This window comes from Echinops telfairi, unplaced genomic scaffold (assembly GCF_000313985.2).
Source record: "Echinops telfairi isolate 266 unplaced genomic scaffold, ASM31398v2 ScPeMD7_1;HRSCAF=3_0, whole genome shotgun sequence".
In the NCBI taxonomy this organism is placed as follows: domain Eukaryota; kingdom Metazoa; phylum Chordata; class Mammalia; order Afrosoricida; family Tenrecidae; genus Echinops; species Echinops telfairi.
The window spans coordinates 47387455-47407324 of NW_022103896.1; the positions used below are offsets into that span (position 1 = coordinate 47387455).

Genomic DNA, 19870 nt, shown 5'->3' on the forward strand with positions numbered 1-19870 from the left:
AAGGTGACTGTGATGAAGAATTTGTTGAGAGTAAGAGTTAGTTCTGTCTTTTCTAAGTGAAGACAGATCTACATAATATCAAAGGTCAAGTAGGAGTTGTTCCTGAGTCTGATGTTAATAAGTGTGATTGCCTGCACATACCAGGGCTAATACAGTGTGTTTTGGAAATTGAATGCTAAAGTATAGCCAAATTTATTATTGATATTTGGAACCGACTCAATGGCAGTGAGTTTGGCTTTTGGTTTTGGTTTAGTAATTTTACACATGTGCTTCTTTCAGCCCAGTTCTCTCAGTTCTACGTTTCAACTAGCATCTTTAGCATAGAGTGACAGAAGTGCCCTAGTTACATCCCTGTCTTGGAGCACCGGGTGTATTTCGTCCTACACATATGGAGTATATTTTGAAAGTGTATTTGAGGACTGCACAGAGGAGAATGTCACTTCCGTCAACAATGTAATGCTTGCTGAACTCATTCTTGAAATATGTCCACAGTATTAAGTCAGTGTGAGGGATTAGTAAGATAACATGATTAGTCTCTGACTAATTGAATTGTAGGAGGCACATTCTCCAGACAGTAAAGGCTCTATTTTGAACAACCCCTTGACCAATTTTAAGCCTAGTACACAAAAAACCGTAATGTTATTTCCATTCTTTTTTATTGATCATTTTATTGGGAGCCCTTACAGATGTTATAGCAATCCATAATTCAGTTAAGTCAAGCATAATTTTACAATTGCTCACACAATCAGTTTCAAAACAGTTTCTTTCTTCTTGAGCTCTTTGATATCAGCTCCCCTTTATCCGTCCCTCCCCTATGTCCATCCTCTCTGTCAGATGCAGGTGATGTGTTGGGATTCTTTTGGAATACTAGACTTTTATTACTAATTCACTTTCCAAGATATGATCCAAATATAGAATTGTTATCCAAATTGGAAAGCTAATTTCCCAAACATCAGTTTGTATTTACAAAGTGGATGGCTTACACACTGTGGGAAAGTTAAAGAATTAAGCTCTGTTACCTGGTGCCATTTTGGGGAAAAGTGGGTGTCTGTGACCAGACCTGAGAGCGGTGCTGACGAAGTTGTAGTAGGACTAGTAGGACGTTACTTGCTGGTCAGTGCTTCATAGTCATAACCAAGTCCGCGTGGGCCTTTGCTCACGGGGAAAGATGAGGCTGTCTGCTAAACTTTTAGTCTTAGGAACCCTGTATAACAATTCTGCACTGCTCTAGATATCAGAATCGCCTCGAAAATAGTAGGTTGAGTTTGGGCTTTTATGGGTCCTTGTAGTTTATTTCTCCTCCTTTGTCTTCCATTCAATTTTCCCTGTTTGCTGTTAATGTCACACATTGGGCTCATGGTGTTTTATTTCCTTTAAAATACTTAAAAACAAAGTAAACTAATTTTGGATTACTCTAGACTCTTCAGCTTACCATGTGTTTATATTGCCTCTCTCTCTCTGTTTCTCAAGAAGTCAGCTGTAGGATTAGAGAGAGTCACAAGAATAAGGTGAATTTAAAGTTAAGATTGGGAACGCTCTGGAATGTGAGTGTATTTCCTCCCAGTTTTTGAATGGATGACTATTGGGATGAGAGGTTCGTGTTTGTTTGGGAGTTTTGCAGTTGTTGTTTGCTTTATCTAATGATATCTTGGAGACCAAGAGGTTTTTATGTTTGTTTTAAATGGGATGCAAAATCAAGTTGTTGGTTCATAGATTATTAAATAGTTCAGATGTTTGTTTAATTCATAGCACCCTACTCCAAGATATTTGCAAGAGGAATGATTAGTTTTAAATTCTTCTAGCTAGTCTTAGGATCATCATATGAGCAAACTACAGAATTTCTCTAAGTAGCCACAATTTTAGTATGACTGGCATTAAGACGAAAGGCCTATATCCAGAACAAATTATATGAATTTTAATTTGTGGTTCTGCTCCTTATTCGTTTTGTGACCTTTGGCAAGCCATAATCTCACTGTAAAATTTCTCATCTGTAAATATGAAGATGGTAATATTATATGTTTCATAGGCACTTCTATGAGTGGTAAATGAGTTAATTGATACAAAACATATAGGGCAGTACCTGACATGAATATTAACTACTACTATTTATCCTATAATGATTTCTAATCAGCAATCTCCTAATGAAAATTTAAAACATAGTGATGTAAAACTAGTGAATTTTTTGCTTGGCATCCATGATTATGAGATTATGGTTTCTTGATTTTAACATTTCTTCACAAAAAGTTGTTTTAGAATTTCCCTGTTAAAAAGGCATTCCTGAGCGGTAACTTCTAGGTGGCCATGTTGTTTAATTAGGTGCCCTTGTGACACTGTGGGTTAGGTATTGAGCTGCTAACTACAACATTGGTGGTTCTAAACCAACCACCCTCTCTTCAGAACAAAGAAGAGGCTGTGCTCCTGTAAAGATTTACACTTTGGGAAGCCCTACCTAGGCTCTCCGTCAGTTGGAAGTAACGCGGTGGCACTGAGTGTATTTTTTAATAGGCAGATAAATGAGAAAAGGCTATTCTTAAATACAACAAGTCTATTGTACTTTTGTGGCTTTAATTTATACCAGTCACTAGAAAAATAGTTTCCTTCCAAGAAGCGACTTTGTTCAATTTATATATTAACAGATTATAAAAATCACAAACAAATTACTCAGAGTTCAACTGAATATAAACATTTAGAATATTATATCTGCTTGGTATACTCCTTTTAATTATATCATGAAAGGCATAGCAAGATCATTTAGCTGAGTCATAAGCTAAACTGCCTATTTGTATTTGAAGACTACAATCGGAAGCATTTTGGGTAATTTAGAGACATGACTCTGATGTAAATATGTCAGTCGTTTTAGGAGGAGGAGAGAGGATTGCAGCATGAGGCCTTTTTACTGTAAAGTCTAAATGCAGTTTCCAGTTTCTAGGTTGGGCTTGGGCCTCTGAAGCATAGTGTTTAGAGTTTGGAAAGAACTATCTTTACAAAGAAAACTAAATGGCATTTGTGAAGATGAGCTCTCTTCCCCCTCCCTTCCTTTGGGTAGTTTGTATCGTTATTATTGTGATTACAGCCTCTTTCTGCCCGCTGGGGGGTGAAGGCCATACCTAGGAGCCGCCAAGCTCTGAGCATTGCTCTCCTGGGTCATAGGAGGCCACAAGGGTTCTCCAAAGCCATCCGATCATCCTTCATGTATATTGATGGTGGCCCTGGCTGATCTCCTCTCGGTCCTAAGTGTAGTGCATCTTCCATCTCTTTAATCCATCACCAACTGTTCTTTCTGCTCTTTCATACATCTTATAACATTTCCCCTCATCTTTCACTTGGCCTCTTCTCTTGCTTGGTGTGTGTTGTTTATCGGAGAATGCGAACATTTAGTGCTTTCCCCTTCCTTTACTCCTTCTCTGCGCTCACACAATTTGGGTTCCAAAGCAAGCTACCCAAACTTTAGAAGTCCTCTTCCAGACGTTTCCTCCTCTTGCAGCAGCGACATGTCTGTAGATGCTTCACATTTTAAGCTATTTTATGTAGGCTTCTAGCTTTTTTTCTTGCCTTATAGAGCAACTTCACTTTGTAACAATTGGTATTTTATAGATGGTCAAGAATTTAGGGTTAAAAATCAGCGACTTTAGAATGCAGGCTTAATTCTTAAAGGAGTTTTTCCTAGTGTTGTCTAGATTAACTAATATTCTAAAATAACAAAGTCCTCAGGGAGAAGTTGTTCCTTTTCCCATATTGATCAACTTAAGGATTTTATTGATCATTAAACTTGGCTATGTAGATTGTTATTTCTGCCCTTAGATCAGAAGAGAGGGGATGCTAAATTTATAAGCTGTTTCGTTTCTGTAGCTATTAAAGCATCATGGTGTCCCAAGAGAGTTCTGGGAAGTAGCTATCCTACTGACTCGGCCACGTTTCTCTGTTGGCAGTCCTCCTGGCCTGCAGCCATTGATTCACGGGCACAGGGACATAAAACTGGAGAGGACATCGTAAAATGTGTATGTGTAGATATTTGCTAATTAGGTTGGGATGAATAAAGCTGTTGTGCTTCCTTAGCTTTGGTATTTCTGTTGACTTCCTCGGTCAGGGTATGTAAATGTGTAGTTGAGAATTAGGGAGCCATGTAGTCAACCAATAGCGCACAGTATTGGTACATGGTCCTTCAAGATCCCTAATGTACAGAGCATGGGGAAGTAGAAGGAGGATTGAGCCCTATGCTCTCTCTTTGATTTGTTTGGTGACTGTAAACATTCCAAATGAGAATAAGCCAAGCAGCTAAGACATTTGCAAACTGCCAAGTGGTAGGGCTGTGAATTGTTATCTATGGAAATTAACTTTTATCTCTAAATAAACTATATGAAGAGGCTTAAACACTCCATAGAAACTTTTCATTGAAGTTTCAATTTTTAAATGAAATTTTCCCCTATTTCTTTCAAGTGTTTGAACCCTTTTTCTACTTAGAGAGTAATTTAAAAAAATTACTTAATGTAAACTTCTTGGTCCTAACTTTTATCTGGAGTAAAAAGAAATAGACAAAAGTTGGGATAATCTTTTTTACTCCAGATAAATTTCGCGCTATTTGGATATAAGTTCAAGGTGTGTGTGGGTGGGGTGGGGTGAGGCTGGGGGGAGGGGAGGTAGCTTAATGTTCTCTTGTTTACCTTAGTTATTTGGATGGAAATAAGTGTAAGTCCATTAGTATTGGACAGTCTACTAACCTGTAATAATGAGACTCTAAAAACAAAAACAGAAAAATCCCCAAGCTCACTGGTATGAAATCACTTATGATGGCAGGTAGAACTTCCCTTGCGGGTTTTCAAGACTGGAAGAGTCTCTATGAGAGTAGAACGCTTCATCTTGCTCCCAATGAGAGTACTAACAACTAAATTATCAATCAGCCCTCACAGTACCATTATCAAATGGTAATCGCATTGCCCTCATTTTACAGATGAAGTACCTAAGGTTTAGAGACAGAAACTTGCTCCGTGTAACACACGCTAGTAGTGGCCGAGCCGAATGAGAACGGGGCTGGGCCAGGAAAGGAACTCTGGCTACTTGTGCTGCGTGGCCTAGGGCTGAGCATCTGTCTCTTTCCTGCATGAACTTTGCCTAACTGGACATCACCTGTCCGGTTCCTAATAATGATGGGTAATTTATTAGAAAATATTCTTCTTTCATAAAGCTCTTGACCTTTCTTGAATCCAGTAAAGGAAAAAAGGGCTTTCTCACTCCTGTTTATACTGAATCTTACAAATTATTAGTTTTCTTTTTCTTTTTTTAATCATTTTATTGGGGGCTCATACAACTCTTATCACAGTCCATACATACATCAGTTGTATAAAGCACACTTGTACATTCATTACCCTCATCATTCTCAAAGCATTTGCTCTCCACATAAGCCCCTGGCCTCGGCTCCTCATTTTTCCCCCTCCCTCCTCGCTCCCCGCCCTCATGAACCCTTGATAATTTATAAATTATTATTTTGTCATATCACACACTGTCTGACATCTCCCTGCACCCACTTTTCTGTTGTCCGTCCCCCAGGGAGGAGGTCACATGTAGATCCCTGTAATCAGTTCCCCCTTTCCATCCCACCCTCCCTCCAGCCTCCAGGTGTCACCACTCTCACCACTGGTCCTGAAGGGATCATCCGTCCTGGATCCCCTGTGTTTCTAGTTCCCATCTGCATCACTGGTCTAGCCAGATGTTTGCAAATTATTTTTATACAACAAATTTGTCTTGATACTCAGTATAGTACCAAAGTCTCTTAGGTGGTACACCTTTGCCTAAAAATTTGATCATAAGTAAATTTCTGCTTCCTTCCATAAAATTACTGAATGGGAACTTGATTGCAATGGAAGTAGATATAGTGGTGTGGAAGGAAATTTTTTTAATTTAATTTTTTTAATAAATCATTTTATTGGGGGCTGATACAACTCTTATAAAAATCCATACATCAATTGCATCAAGCATGTTTGTACGTATGTTGCCATCATCATTTCCAAAACATTCTCTTTGTACTTGAGCCCTTGGAAGGTAATCTTTACAAGCCTAATTAGTCATGCTGGGTTTCTGTTCCAAATCATTTGATCGTGCTGTCTTTAATTTTTAGGAATGAAAATTACATTTTAGATATTTTGGGGTTTTATCATTTGCTTTTCATAAAGAGGAGTGTGCAGGCACACGGGCATCTATAGTTCATCTGATTACCAAGCACTTGGGAGATTCTGATATGAACTTTTAATTATGGACTGATTTTAGAGTTAAAGATAGTTGCAAAAATAGTAGTTTCCATACATTATTTACCCAGCTATAGTCGACCTTTGCTATTAGCCTATTTGGGGAAATCTAGTGTTCTGGCCACCTGAGCACTGAAAAGGATTCCCAGTAAAGCACTGGAACGTGATGGCCTGCACTTAGCCACAGTGGTAGTGTTTCCTCTGCGTGCGTGTTCGGCAGCCGCCTCAAATACGAGGGACGGGTCTGAGTTGCCTTTTGTCTTCAAGATACAACTAGATACAACATTGGCTAAAGGAAAACAATCATTGTGCTACTTGATATTTCTTATAAACACGGAGAAAAGACTTGTTATTTGAAGTTTATCATAGATCATATTATAATATTTGTATGTCAAAAATGATTTTCTTCTTATAAACTACTAAATATGTAGGCTTCCTCTGAAACCCGGGACTGAAGACTTGTAGTACACACTTTAGCTGTGAAGGTCTGTATACACCATAAGTTTATTTTCAAGCATTTATAAGAAAAATGCTAAGTGTGGCGTATCATGTCCATGAACATGCTATTTTGGAAGTTAGATGTTCTGTATAGACGGTCTCTAGCTATTTTTCAAACTTCTAAAGTTTGACAGATTACTTATATTAAGATGTTAATTAGAACTCAATTTTCTCGGCTGGAAAGCAGGTATTGTGCTGGTATCAGAGTAGCCGTGGATTCATTCCAGGGATTATTTCTTGCTCTACCTCTGCCAACCCCATAGGCTTATGAACCGTGTTAATGCTGACTGGTGTGTTTAAGAAGTAACTAAGTGTAGAAAATGACTAGCCACAGGACAAGACTCGCCATTTACTGAGAGATGGTAGCATCAGAGCCGTGTGCATGTTACGCTGCCCAAAATACCAATTTGACTTTGGAAAGGAAAGCTACCAACTATACCCTTTTTCTTAAAACAGACCCATATCCATTCCTGTAGGAACAGATGCTGGAAAAATTGTTCCCGAACACCAGACCCTACAATGCAATGGTTAAGTTGTTTTGGCTCCGAGCCTGTAAACATGGAAGCCAATGACCTTCTGAGTCCCTTATGCTCTGAAGGCTATTTTCATTAATTTTCTCAAAATAACATGTGCGACCTGCTAAACGGGCACATTTGTAGAGAAGCCGCGGGAGTGGGCCTTGCTTACGCCAACCCAGTGTAAGACCTCACAGTGCTAACGAAGCTTCCTCTCCTCTCCACCCCTTTCCAGACGCGCATCGGGAGTTCCTTCACAGGCCCGCTTCTGGATATGTGCCAGAGGAGATCTGGAAGAAAGCTGGTAAGAATTGTTTAAAAACATGAGTTTAGTGTGCTGGCAGCTGTGTGCAGTTGTTACAGCAGCGATGTGAAGAATGACAAGAAAGGACTTCACTGCTGGCAACAACAATAACAACAAAAAGAAAGCAAAGGAAAAAAAAACCCTACGAAACGGAATGGGAGGAGAAAACCTGAATAATGTTCTGAACCCAGGCCTAAGTAGAACATGAGGTAGTTTTGATTTGAGCCACATCTACCAGTGCCATCATAATTGAGTGACTGGCAATATTCCTATAAGCTGCTATTTGGGGGGCTGTAATGGTTTCAGGCTGAAACTTCGCCTACAAAGTCTCAGCTTGCATGACGGTTTTTTCTTTCATGGAAAAAAACAAGTGGGTCTTCTAGAAATTAAATTGCATCCTTCAGCCTTTTTCTTTCCATTCTTTAAAAAGTAGTCACATCAGTGTGGTTGGGGAGGCACTCAGAATGTTATTGTTGCAATGTTTTGAAAAATGATTCTGGATGCTAATTAGTTTCGATGATCAAAGCTAAATTATTATTATTATTATTTTAAGCTAAATGACAAAGTTGCTGAGCTTCCAGTTTTGCTTTCCGTGCACGCTGTAGATACGCTCCTCTGTGCACTTGATAGGAGCCCTGGTGCTGTCGTGGTGGACTGGCGCCATCTGCATGGTGAGCAGATCACTGGGAGAAGACTGGGCTTCCTACTATGTAAACAGTTGCAGTCTAGGAAACCCACAGGGGGTGACTATGAGCCGGCAGCGAGTTTGAGAATGAGAATGGTAAAGCACCTGATAACCCGTGTCATTCGCCTTAAAGGTGTTCAGATCTGGCAGAATCTTGGTGGAACGCCCGCATTTTAAAGTTGGGCAAGGACCCTTATAAAAACCAACTCGGGAGCCAAAACATAAACCTGTTTCAAGAGTTAGCAGTGACATGAGAAACATGTGCTGCTGTAGCCCCAAATATTAAAATGATTTTTTATCAGTTATGAATCTGGGAAGTTGCTATTTCTGCAAATAGTCAGATGGACATCAGGCTTGAAACACTAGTCACAGAGGCAGGAGTGAAGGGAAAGAAAAAAATCTTTGTTTCAGCAAATGATTTCTCTGGGGACTTGATCGGACTCAGCTGTGTTTGTAGTTATATGCAACTTGCTGACTCCCTGGTAATCTGGCATTTATCTGAGGGTTTTTATGAATTTTCTAGCAAATCCCTGCTTTGGGAAGAATCATACATGCTCAAAGATCTGATAGTATCTAAGTTTTGTAGCATAAAATAAGAGAGAGAAAAATGTTGTGCTAATTTAATACATCTATCAGATAGATACATTCAGTTAAAACTAAAGGTTAGAATATGTAGGTTGACACAACTGCACAGTTTAACCAAATGTAAAGACTCCCTCTACTTAAGATTTTTCCGCTTGGGCAATGTGAGGCCTGAATGGTAAAATCAGTGAAGGGCTAGCTCCTAAAAGATAGGTTGGCAGTTAACACTCACCCTCTTGACTCAGAGGAAGTACCTGGGGATCAGCCAAGAAAACCCTCCTGGGGCAGCTCACCCCTATACTGCGGGTCTCTCTGGGTCAAACTGACCGACCGCAGCCAACAGCAACAACGAGGAGGAAGCAGTGATGCTGTGAGACAGCGAGGTTGTGAGACTGTGCCACCAGCCACCTGCCTCGGGAAAGAATTTCTGCATCTTTCTCCCACCCCTTTTTGCCTCGTACATATTCAAGTTGTCAGTACAACTTATTCCCGTATGAGAGATACAAAGATGGTCATTGTTGACAGCAGAAGGATGACTTCTTACGTCCGTGGAGAGTCTCTCTGTATTTCCCCTTTTCTGTGTATTGAAGTTAAATTCCTGATAGTTCATAAAGAAAAATTGACAGCAAACTCTTGTGTAATCCACATTCCTTCTGTGCTATTATCTGCTCAAGTCTTTGTTTGGCAGCTATTAAGGGAGAGCAGAGTTTTCTGAATGTAACACCTTTGTTGGAAAGTCAACTTGAATAGATGTGCACAAAGGCAGCCCTCCCATAAGTGGTAAGCAATTGGAAGCAGATTCAAAACTGCGCTCTGTATTTTGCACTTAATCAGCATTTTATTTTATTTTTTCAACTTGACATGCTGTAATCTTTTTAAGCTACCTCAATAGATTTCTGTACTGTCTTTTTGTGGCTATCTGAAACCAATTCTGGATATATTTTAGGCCAAGGGAATTAGAGAGTAGAGAAAGATACAACCTTCTTATTGGTTGTGTCCATCACAACCAATCATCTTTAAACGTTCCCAAGGAAGCATTTTGAATACTTTTTAGGTGTGCTTATCTATATTGTCTTTAACCTCAATATGACTTAGTAGTAGTTTAGATTAGATTAATACTATTTCCATAATTGTAACCTTGATATGCTGCTTAAGAGCAGGTTGGCTGGATATTGTTTTAATGAATAGATGGATGCTAAGTTTTAGAGAGTAAGAAGTACAACTCATTTCATCTGGAAATCTCAAGCAACTGCTTATAAAACCTGGCCCTTTAGGCATCTTCACAAAACCTTTCCGGTGTTGCCTGTCCAGGCCCCTAACACGCCGGGACTCCTACAGCAGGACTAGGCATCTGCGCTGCTCAGCCCTTATCTTTTGACAGTGGTTTTGTTTTCTTTCTTCCCGAGGATTCTGTCATTCGCGCTGGGCAATGGTTGTTTTTAAGTAAAAGCAAACACCTATAAAACACGTGCTTGCAGAGAAAGTTTCACACATTACCTTTAGGTCAGTAAATAAGTAGATACAGTAAAATAGAAAGTGTGAAAACTACCGAAGGAGTAGGACTTTCAAAATATAATGTAATGTAAATACCTTTTTTTCTTAGAAAAACGTAATTGCAAGAAAGTAAATCTATGCTTGAAAGTGCATAATATAATTGTTGTGTCAATTTATTTGGAAATGATTTCAAATGTACAGAAAAGTTGGCACACACAGACACACAAAAAGGAGTACAAAGAAAACTCTGTACTTCCCTTACCCAGATTCAGTGTCGCTGCATTTACTTTATTCTCGCCTTTCTTTCCTTCTAACAACTAATATATATCCTACTATTTTGATTCATAGTAAATTACAGGTATACCGTATACACTCGAGGATAAGCCGACCTGAATTTCAGCTGAGGCACCTAATTTTACCACAAAAAGTGCATAAAAAAATGTGCTGAAAACTCGGCTTATGCACGAGTATATACGGTATTCTTTTCCTCCACATCATTTTAGTCTGTGTTTCCTAAGAACAAGCTATTCATTTACATAGCCTCAAGACTGCTACCAAAATCAGATATTAATATTGATGCAACGCTATTACTTAATCTACTGTCCCTATTCAAATTTTGCATGTTGTCCCAAATAATACAGTATAATACAGTAATACGCATTTTTAAAACTAGAGCCCCTAATGGAGCTGTTGAAAGCCATAGCCATCTCCCCCACCCCAAAGCTAGTGTGTTTTATAAGAAGGGCCAAGATATCAAAAACACTTGAAAGTTCTAAAGATCTTTTATAAAATTGAAAAAACAAACAACAAAACAATGTTGGTTTTAAAATTGCACTGAATGTTTTGTTTTGTTTTTCAGTGTATTTCTTTGCAAATGATCAGAGAATGTTTGCAGTTGGTAATAAATATTCAAGCACCTTGCAAATGCCCTACCAATTCTCTTTGCTGATCTGTATATGCCTGTGGGATTAGAATAGGAATGCATAATTTAAATATAAATTGCCTGATTTGCATATACAATTAGTCAAGCTGCAGCTTTGATCGTAAGCAAAAATTATTGTCCTGTATTACCACTTAAATAGAATTTTAATTCACCTTGAATATTCAAACTGAATTAGACCCTGACTGTATAGTCAGAAGGGCAGTACTTCCCTGGTGCCTGAAGTCCTTTTTGATAGGATCATAAAGGCATCTTTTTACCTCCCGGTGAAGAAGATGCTGCAAGCATTGTTTGCACTCTCTACTGAGCCAATTCAGATATCTTAAATGCATATCTTAAAGCAAACAGCAAAGTCTTAACATATTTTAGTTAATACTTCCAGTCTGGATCTTGCCCTTATATTTCCGTTTACAAACTAGCAGGCAGTGATTGTAAAGGAATGTAGTGCAGAAATAATGCTGCTAAAATGACAAAAGTCAGGGCAGTTAAGTACTCCGGGAGAGCTTTAGATGATGTAAGCCAAGAACTGTGGATGTGTGAAGTAAGACCTTAGAAATGAAAGAAAATTTCAGTATTTCATACATCTCTTGCATGTTTAATCTATAATAAAACAGTTTTATTAGGAATTTATGTTTTTAATTGAACAGAACATTTAATTAAGGTGCTTTTTAAGCGGATGAAACAATCAAGTGCAAACACTTGAATGAAACATGTCATAATTAGTTTTAATAGAGTGTTAATTGGTACTAGGTTTGCCAAGTTAATAATTACTGCTTATTAAATTTTCAATTAATCATTGTCATTTTACTTTGAATAAAGATGAAAATTAGATAAACTAATTCAGGGGGAGGATATTTTCCCTTGTTAATTAGAACAGTTAATTTTTTTAAATGGAAATGACTTGTTTTGGTTGTCAATCTTATGTTGTCTATTAGTCAAATCTTTGCACTTTTTCCAAAGCCAAAAATGAAGCGCTAATTTAACACCTTTCAGCTTTGTGGTTAGAGCTGGCTGTTTGGGCCTCTGGTATGATTCAGGTATATTCGCCCAGGGCAACAGTAGGTTGTGCAAAACTCTTGTGTGCATCTGATTAACTAGTTGACTGTCAGCTTAAAATATGGAAATAAGATGATTTTTAGAAACTCCTATCATTTTACCTACAAAGGCATTCACATTACTCAGGAAATGACTTAAGAAAAAGAAAAGCTTGATCATCGGTTTCATCATTGATTTCCTTTAAAAGGTCTGCATTAACCTAATTGCTATATGAGTGGCCTTTGCACTATTGTGTTGCATTTTTTGGAAGTAATTATTTTATCTCAAGTACACAGAATATCATTTCAACCTATAATTAATAAAATATAATTGAGATGTTTTATATTCTTGTTCTCCTACTAGACCTCTGTAGTTTGATGACTTTTTCCATTTTCAACTCATTCCAATTTTGACTAGCCATTTTTCGAAAACCAATTACCCACATGTGGCTGGTGGCCACCACACTTGTTTTGGACAGGGTTGATCTGAAACCGCATTTTCAAAAAAATATCTATCCTATTTGTGAAGGCTTATATCTCCTAAGCCCAAGCATCAGCTTCTCAACCGCAAACATCTGTGGGTCACCCACAACACGTTCTTGGCTCATCTGCAAATACATCTCCAACTCATCTGCAGAGCTGCCCACATCACCTGCAACCGTGGCCACAGCTCTCAGGCAACACCTACATCCCATCCAAGAAAGCGCTGCCTTCCTTAAGAAACAGATGTTTCCAAATCTTCGTTCTTTTCTAAATTTTATTTAGTTGAGAATATACACAGCAAAGCAGGCATCCAGCCAGCGGTCTGTACATGTACACTTTATTCACACTGGACACCTTTTCGAGTTGTGTAGCGACTCTTATCCTTCTTTTCTGATTGCATCTTCCCTTGTTAACCTAAGTCCACTGCTCTTTAGAGTCCCTAGCTACCATTTTGAGTAGCTGATGTGCATATCTATTGTCCTTAAAGATAATGATCAAAGCAGATTTTTTTTAACTAAATAAGCTAAACTATTATTCAGTTTTAAGATGACTTTGGGTGATAATTTCTGTTTAAGGTTTAAAGATTGATCTCCCAGCAATAGTTTCAGGGATTCTGCTACTCACTGTGGCCCCAGAAAGCTTAAAATCTATGAGAATTTTAAATTCTGTTCTGCCTTTTCTCAATGGTGACATAGGGGGTTACACATTGAGCTGCTAACTACCAGGTCAGCGGTTCAAAACCACCAGCTGCTCTGTGGGAGAAAGATGAGACTGTCTATTCCTGCATAGACTTAAAGTCTCATAGGAATCCACTCGATGGCGGTGGGGAGAGGGTGACGTCTGTATTTTGTCCCTTTCAAGATGAGTATTTTCCCTTGAATTCTTTGATCAAAATGTTCAGTGATTGAAGCCAGGCACCATCCACTTCTGGCCCATGGCAAAGGAGGCAGTTAGTCTTGGAGGCAGTTAACCACACATTCAATATCTTCTTTCCATTCTTGAACCTTCCCCTACTTCTGTTGCTCCAATTGAATAGAGATCAACTGATGTACCTTGGATGGCAGCTTGTACTTGAAGACCCCAGGCACTAAGCAACAAACTAGGAAGTAATACAGATGCATTAAGCACATTAGGAGCACAATTAGCCAGATATTCCATGAAACAATGACCTGAACTCCAAAGCATCTCACGAGGAGTTCGGTTGTGTGAAACTGGACTTAGCTGCTTTGGGGGGATGGGTGTGTGGGGGGAATGTTGTTAGAAATAGCTCTATCACACAACTGTTGACAGTTCATCTCTGTGTAGGTGTGTGACTTATTAACAGCAATTGTAATAATTACCTGTGTAATCCTACCTTTGATCAATGTGAATTTTCCAATACTCCCCTTTCTCCTCCCATGTGTCCCTATGAACTGCGAATAATCTTTTTTTTTAAATTATTTTATTGGGGGCTCGTACAATTCTTATCACCGTCCATACATACATCCATTGTGTCAGGCACATATGTACATTTGTTGCCCTCATCATTCTCAAAACATTTGCCTTCTACTTTAGCCCTTAATATCAGTTGCTCATTTCTCCTCCTCGCTCCTCACTCCCCCTGAACCATAAGTAATCTTTATCTCTATACATTTGTTGTTGCTTTGTCATTTTGTATGTGAGGTTGTAAAATATTATCCTGCTTATTTCATTGAGCATAAAACCTTCAAGTTCCCTCAATACCGTATCATGTATCAAGATTTCTCTGAGTAGTATTCCGTTGTCTATATGTACTGTAAGATGTATTTCTAGTCATCTTTTAATGGGTATTTAAGACATTCCCACCTGTCGGTGCTGAGCATTTTTTTCACGTGCTTTTAGTGGTATTTGCATGTCCTCTGTGGTGAAATGTTTATTTAAGTCCTTTGCTCATTTTTTGATTGGGTTGTCATTTTGCTCCAAGCTATTGGTTTTCTACATATTTTGCTTATTAAATGCTTGTCAGATATATATTTTCCAAAAAATAGTCTCCTAGTCAGTAGCTTACTTTTTCACTTTTATGGTAAAAAACATTTTTTAATGAAATACTAAAAATTTTTTGAGATCCCATCTATTATTTTGCCCTTTTTGGTTTGTGCTTTTGTTATTGTGTATTATCTAGTGCTTTTTAAAGTTTATTTTTAACAGTTTTATTGGCACACGATCCACATATGCAATTTAGTGGTTCAATCACATCTAAAAGAAGCTTGGCCCTTGTTGAAAGCGAAGACTGACAGCATTGCCCCCGTTTCTTCTTCTTAAGGATTCTGTGCTTTGCTCTCGCAGTGAGATCCTCAATCCACTTTGAATTTGTTTTGGTGTTTGATTTGAGGCATGGATCTTATTTCATGTTTCTTCATATGGAAATCCAGTTTTCCTGACACCATGTATTAAATAGGCTCTCCTTTCCCCATTGAATGGATTTGGCACCTTTGTCAAAAATCAGTTGACTGTAGATTTATGGATTTATTTCCGGACTCTAAAGGGCATTCCCTTGGTTCATGTGTCTATTGTTATACTAGAACCAGGCTGTTTTGATTATTGTAGCTAAATAATGTGTTTTGAATCAGGAAGTGTGAGTCCTTTTATGGAATGAATTATGTTTCCCCAAGTTCAGTGTTGTAAATCATGCCCTCTGTGCTGTGGTATGGAATGGACAAGTGCTTGGTAAGTAACTCAAAATACTCACTGCCATCAAGTCAATAACTAGGGACTCAGAGCGACCCTGTAGACAAGGTAGGACTGCCCTTGTGGGTTTCCGAGACTGTAGCTCTTTACAGGAGTAAAAAAGCCCATCTTTCTCACACAGAGCGGCTAGTGGTTTCAAATTGTTGACTTTGCGCTTCCGATGGTTGGCAGTCTAACGTGTAGCCACTGCACTACCGGCTCCTCCACTTGAGAGCGTCTTGACTTTTTGCTTCTGTAAAGATTGCAGCCTGTGGGGCGGTCTGTTCTATTAACTTTCTATAACTTGATTTGAAAATGGGTTGTCTTTGGTATGTGAATATGAGGCAGAATTCATATAGGGTACAGGTGAGTCCATCTCTTTTGAGATATAAAAGGAATTAAGCAAGCAAGAAAGAGAAGCAAGCATACAGAGATCTGCAAAGAACTAAGAAACAAGCACAAGAGTAACGACCTTCCTCTAGAGCAGACGGACAGGAAAAAATCCTTTCCCGTTTGTTAAAGTCATCTACTCTGGGTATTTCTGTCATCGCACAAGAGAGCTAAGGTGGAACTTGGTACCAGAAGAGTATGGAGCACTACCTGAACTGTAAGGTGCTTCTTATAACTCGGTCACACTTTTGGAACTGAGTAATGGGTAGAGGCTAGTACTATTGTAAGTACTAGCTCAATAGTAAAAGTCTATATTTCTTTGAAGAGACTATTGGTAAAAGTGTGCACATGAAAGGCAAGTCTAGCTTGGACTAAATAGGAAGTAAGGAGAACTATAGAGAGTCTCTTTTTGTCCTAGGGAATACATACATACAGTATCAGGGATAGAATGTTGCAGATAAAATGTGCTTCTGGGAAGACTTTAAAAGAAAATTATGAATGTGTGATTCTACAAGGGAGGAAGGGCGATATTTTTTATGCAGTAACAAATAATTTGTCGGAATCAGACAAATATTTTTTAGAAGGAATAATAATTGATGAATTTGGATATCTAGTTGAGATTTCTAAGCAAGTTGATAAAGCAGCCATGTGCTTTTCCTTTGCAGCTTGGAGTCAAATATAAAATAATGAACTTCAGCATAAACTGTACAAAATGAAACCAAAACTTAAAGAATATGGGAAATGTTGTTGTACAAAGGACATGCCTCCCAGCATTTTCAACAAAGATGTGGCTATACAATGTTTTGTTAAAGAGATTAAGCATATGATTGATGGGTCGACCCACTACCATGACAGAAAACCATGGATTAGACTGAAGGGAAGTGGCCAGGAAGAGGATGGAAGGAGAGAAAACGACCTGCCTTGTAAGATTCTACAGGGAGGCTAGTTAGAAAATCACCACGGGAGTAGCTTGGGAGCCCAGGAAGCAGGGGCGCCTTTGTCTGAGTGTGTGAAGCTCTCTCCCCTGGTGGTTTTCAAAGGAAGTTCCAGCCCTAGCCTCCTAGCTTTCTAACAGTCAGGTTTTCACCCACTCGGTTCTGACGTTTGGGACCCTCATTCTGTTAGTCCACGAGGATAGTGGTACTGCCTAAAGCTAAGGAGGGGGTGGTGGCCATGCCAAGGAGCAGATGATGAGTCTGCAGGATTAGAAGAAGGTGCTACCCAAAGCCAAAGGCGCGGGGCTGATATTGCAGTGGGCTTAGAATAAATAGGGCTTTGCAGTCCCAAAATGAGGACTTCCACCCCGAGTCCCAGGAGTATGGCAATCCCCAGAATCTGGCGAGCAGTGTCATTGCCCAGCTGGTCTCAGAGAACAGAGGATGATTTTTTAAAAATCATTTTATTGGGGCTCTTATAGCTTTTATCATAATCCATCCATCCATCCATTGTATCAAGCACATTTGTACATATGTTGCCATCCTCATTTTTAAAACATTTTCTTTCTACTTTAGCCCTTGGTATCAGCTCATTGCCCCCCCCACCCCCCATGAACCCTTGATCATTTATAATTTTTTTTCATGTCTTATAATAGCCGCTGTCTCCCTTCACCCATTTTTCTGTTGTCCGTCCCCCTGGGAAGGGGTTATGTGTAGATCATTGTGATCATTTCCCCCTCCCTCCCCTCATTTTCCCCTTCCCCTCCTGGTATTGCTACTGTAATTAGTCCTGAGGGGTTTATCTGTCCCAGATTCCCTGTGCTTCGAGCTCGTATCTGTACCCATGTGTACATGTTCTGGTCTAGCCGGATTTGTAAGGTAGAACTGAGGTCATGATACTGGGTGGTGGTGGAAGGAAGCATTAAAGAACTAGAGGAAAGTTGTGTGTGTCACTGGTGCTATACTGCACCCTGCCTGACTCATTCCTTCCTTGTGACCCTTCTGTGAGGGGATGTCCAATTGTCTCCAGATGGGCTTTGGGTCTTCATTCTACCCTCCCCCTCATTCACATTGATTTCCCTATCAATATAAATTTCCCTATATATAAATTTACATATGTACATGCCTGTATTCCAGAGGATGGTTTTTAAGACTTGAGAGAAAAGTAAAATTTGTTCCACTAGATATGGACTTGTAGGGCTCAAGATAGCCCCTCTCTTCTTCCAATTTCTTCTTGTAATTAAAATATCAACCATATATACTCGTGTATAACCTGAGCTTTTCAGCACATTTTAATGCGGTTTTTGTGGTAAAATTAGGTGCCTTGGCTGATATTCGGGTCGGCGTATACTCGGGTATGTACGGTACCTTGTGCCTATTCCATAATTAACCTAGAGTTTATAGTTTCACAAATGAAGAGGAATTTTACTTTGTGATGGAATATGCCTAAAGTCTCAGCCACATTTGATACAGATGATTTAGAAGATGAGATGAGATTTGGAGTTGATTAGACGGTCTGGGGGATGATATGATGGAGTGTGTTTTGCATGTAGCAATGAAATGAATTTTGGGAGGCCAAAAAGTGGAATATTGTTGATTAAATTATGTCCCCTAAAATATATGTCGTGAATCCTCACCTCTGTGCTGGCAGATTTGGACTTCTAGCTTCCTAAACTATAATAAAAATAAATTTCTGCCTGTTAAAACCACCCACTTGTGGTATTTCTGTTTTAACACTAGATAAGACAATGCTCCTACTTTGTTCTCTATAAACCTCGCATGAGTTATTTTGGGCCTTATGCCATTCCATTTAAAACTCTGGATTGGTTTTCTGTTTCTATGGAGAAGATTGTTGAAGCTTTGATTGGCATTGCATTGAATAGATTGATCACTTTCTGAGTACCAACAATATAACAATCGTTGGTCTTCCAATCCAATGACATGGAACGTCTATCCATTTATGTCAGTCTTTCTTAATCTCAGCAACGTTTTAAAGTTTTCCTTGTATTACTCCTTCACACCCATAGTTAAATTTATTCCTACATATTTTATTCCTTCAGATGTTATTACCAATGGAATCATTTCCCTAATTTCAGTTTCAGAGTTCTCATTGCATAGAAAACCAAATTATTTTTGTTGGTTGACCTTGTATCCTATAACTTTGGTGAAGTCTTAAATAGCTCTAGAAATTTTTTAATGGACTCTGTGGAGTTTTCTAGTTATGAAATCATTCCTTATCAAAAGCATGTGCAAATGTGTGTGCTTGTGTGTGTGTAATTTTATAGTGATTGCTACAAAGTACCAAATAAAAAGGAGGGGAATTTCAGTGGTATGTTTTATGTATGTTTTTATTACTTTCTAAGCAAGAAAAAAGTTATGTATGTAAGATCATATCATCATTGAGTTCTGATCACTTAACTTCCTTTTCAATTCAGATACTTTTTATTTCTTTTCCTTGTCTTATTGCTCTGGCGAGGATCTCTAATACAATGTTGAGTGCGTGTGAGAAGTGAACACCCATGTCTAATTGTGAGACACAATGGGAAAGTTCTTGATTATTTTCCCTTGCACATAGTACTGACTTTTGCTTTTTGTATGTGCCCTGACTTATATTGAATTTGCTTCCTACTAAATCTTTTTTAGAATTTTCTTCAGAAAAGTGTATTGGATCTTATAAAATGCTTTTTCAGTATTCATAGAGATAATTATGCAGTTTTTTACCTTTGTTCTATAGATGTGGTACATTACATTGATTTTTCTAAATGTCAAACCATCCTTGTATTCCTAGAATAAATCTCAGTTGGTCATGGAGTAGGACTCTTTTAACGTTGTTTGATTCTATTTACTAGTATTTTGTTGAAAGGACCTCTGCTGGCTTCATTGGGCTGCTAGCAACAGGGTCAGCAGTTTGAAACCACCATTTGCTCTGTGGGAGGAAGATACGGCGCTTTCCTCCCATAAAAATGTATAGACGTAGAAAACCAGAAGGACGGGTCTGCCCTGTCCTGTAGGACAGAGTCTGAATTGACTGGATAGCAGGAAGGTTGGCCTTTGGTTTTGGAATATTTTGTTCAGGGTTTTACATC

General features: G+C 38.7%; 1 protein-coding gene across 4 annotated transcripts in view; it reads left to right on the forward strand.

Moving 5' to 3' along the window:
• Positions 1 to 19870, forward strand: part of RUNX1T1 (RUNX1 partner transcriptional co-repressor 1) — a 181555-nt gene that overhangs the window by 140451 nt on the left and 21234 nt on the right. For all 4 annotated transcript variants that reach the window (XM_045286061.1, XM_045286069.1, XM_045286064.1 and 1 more), the window contains one exon: positions 7488 to 7556. In XM_045286061.1, coding sequence (XP_045141996.1) covers positions 7488 to 7556 — 69 coding nt within the window. The remainder of the gene's footprint in view (positions 1 to 7487; positions 7557 to 19870) is intronic.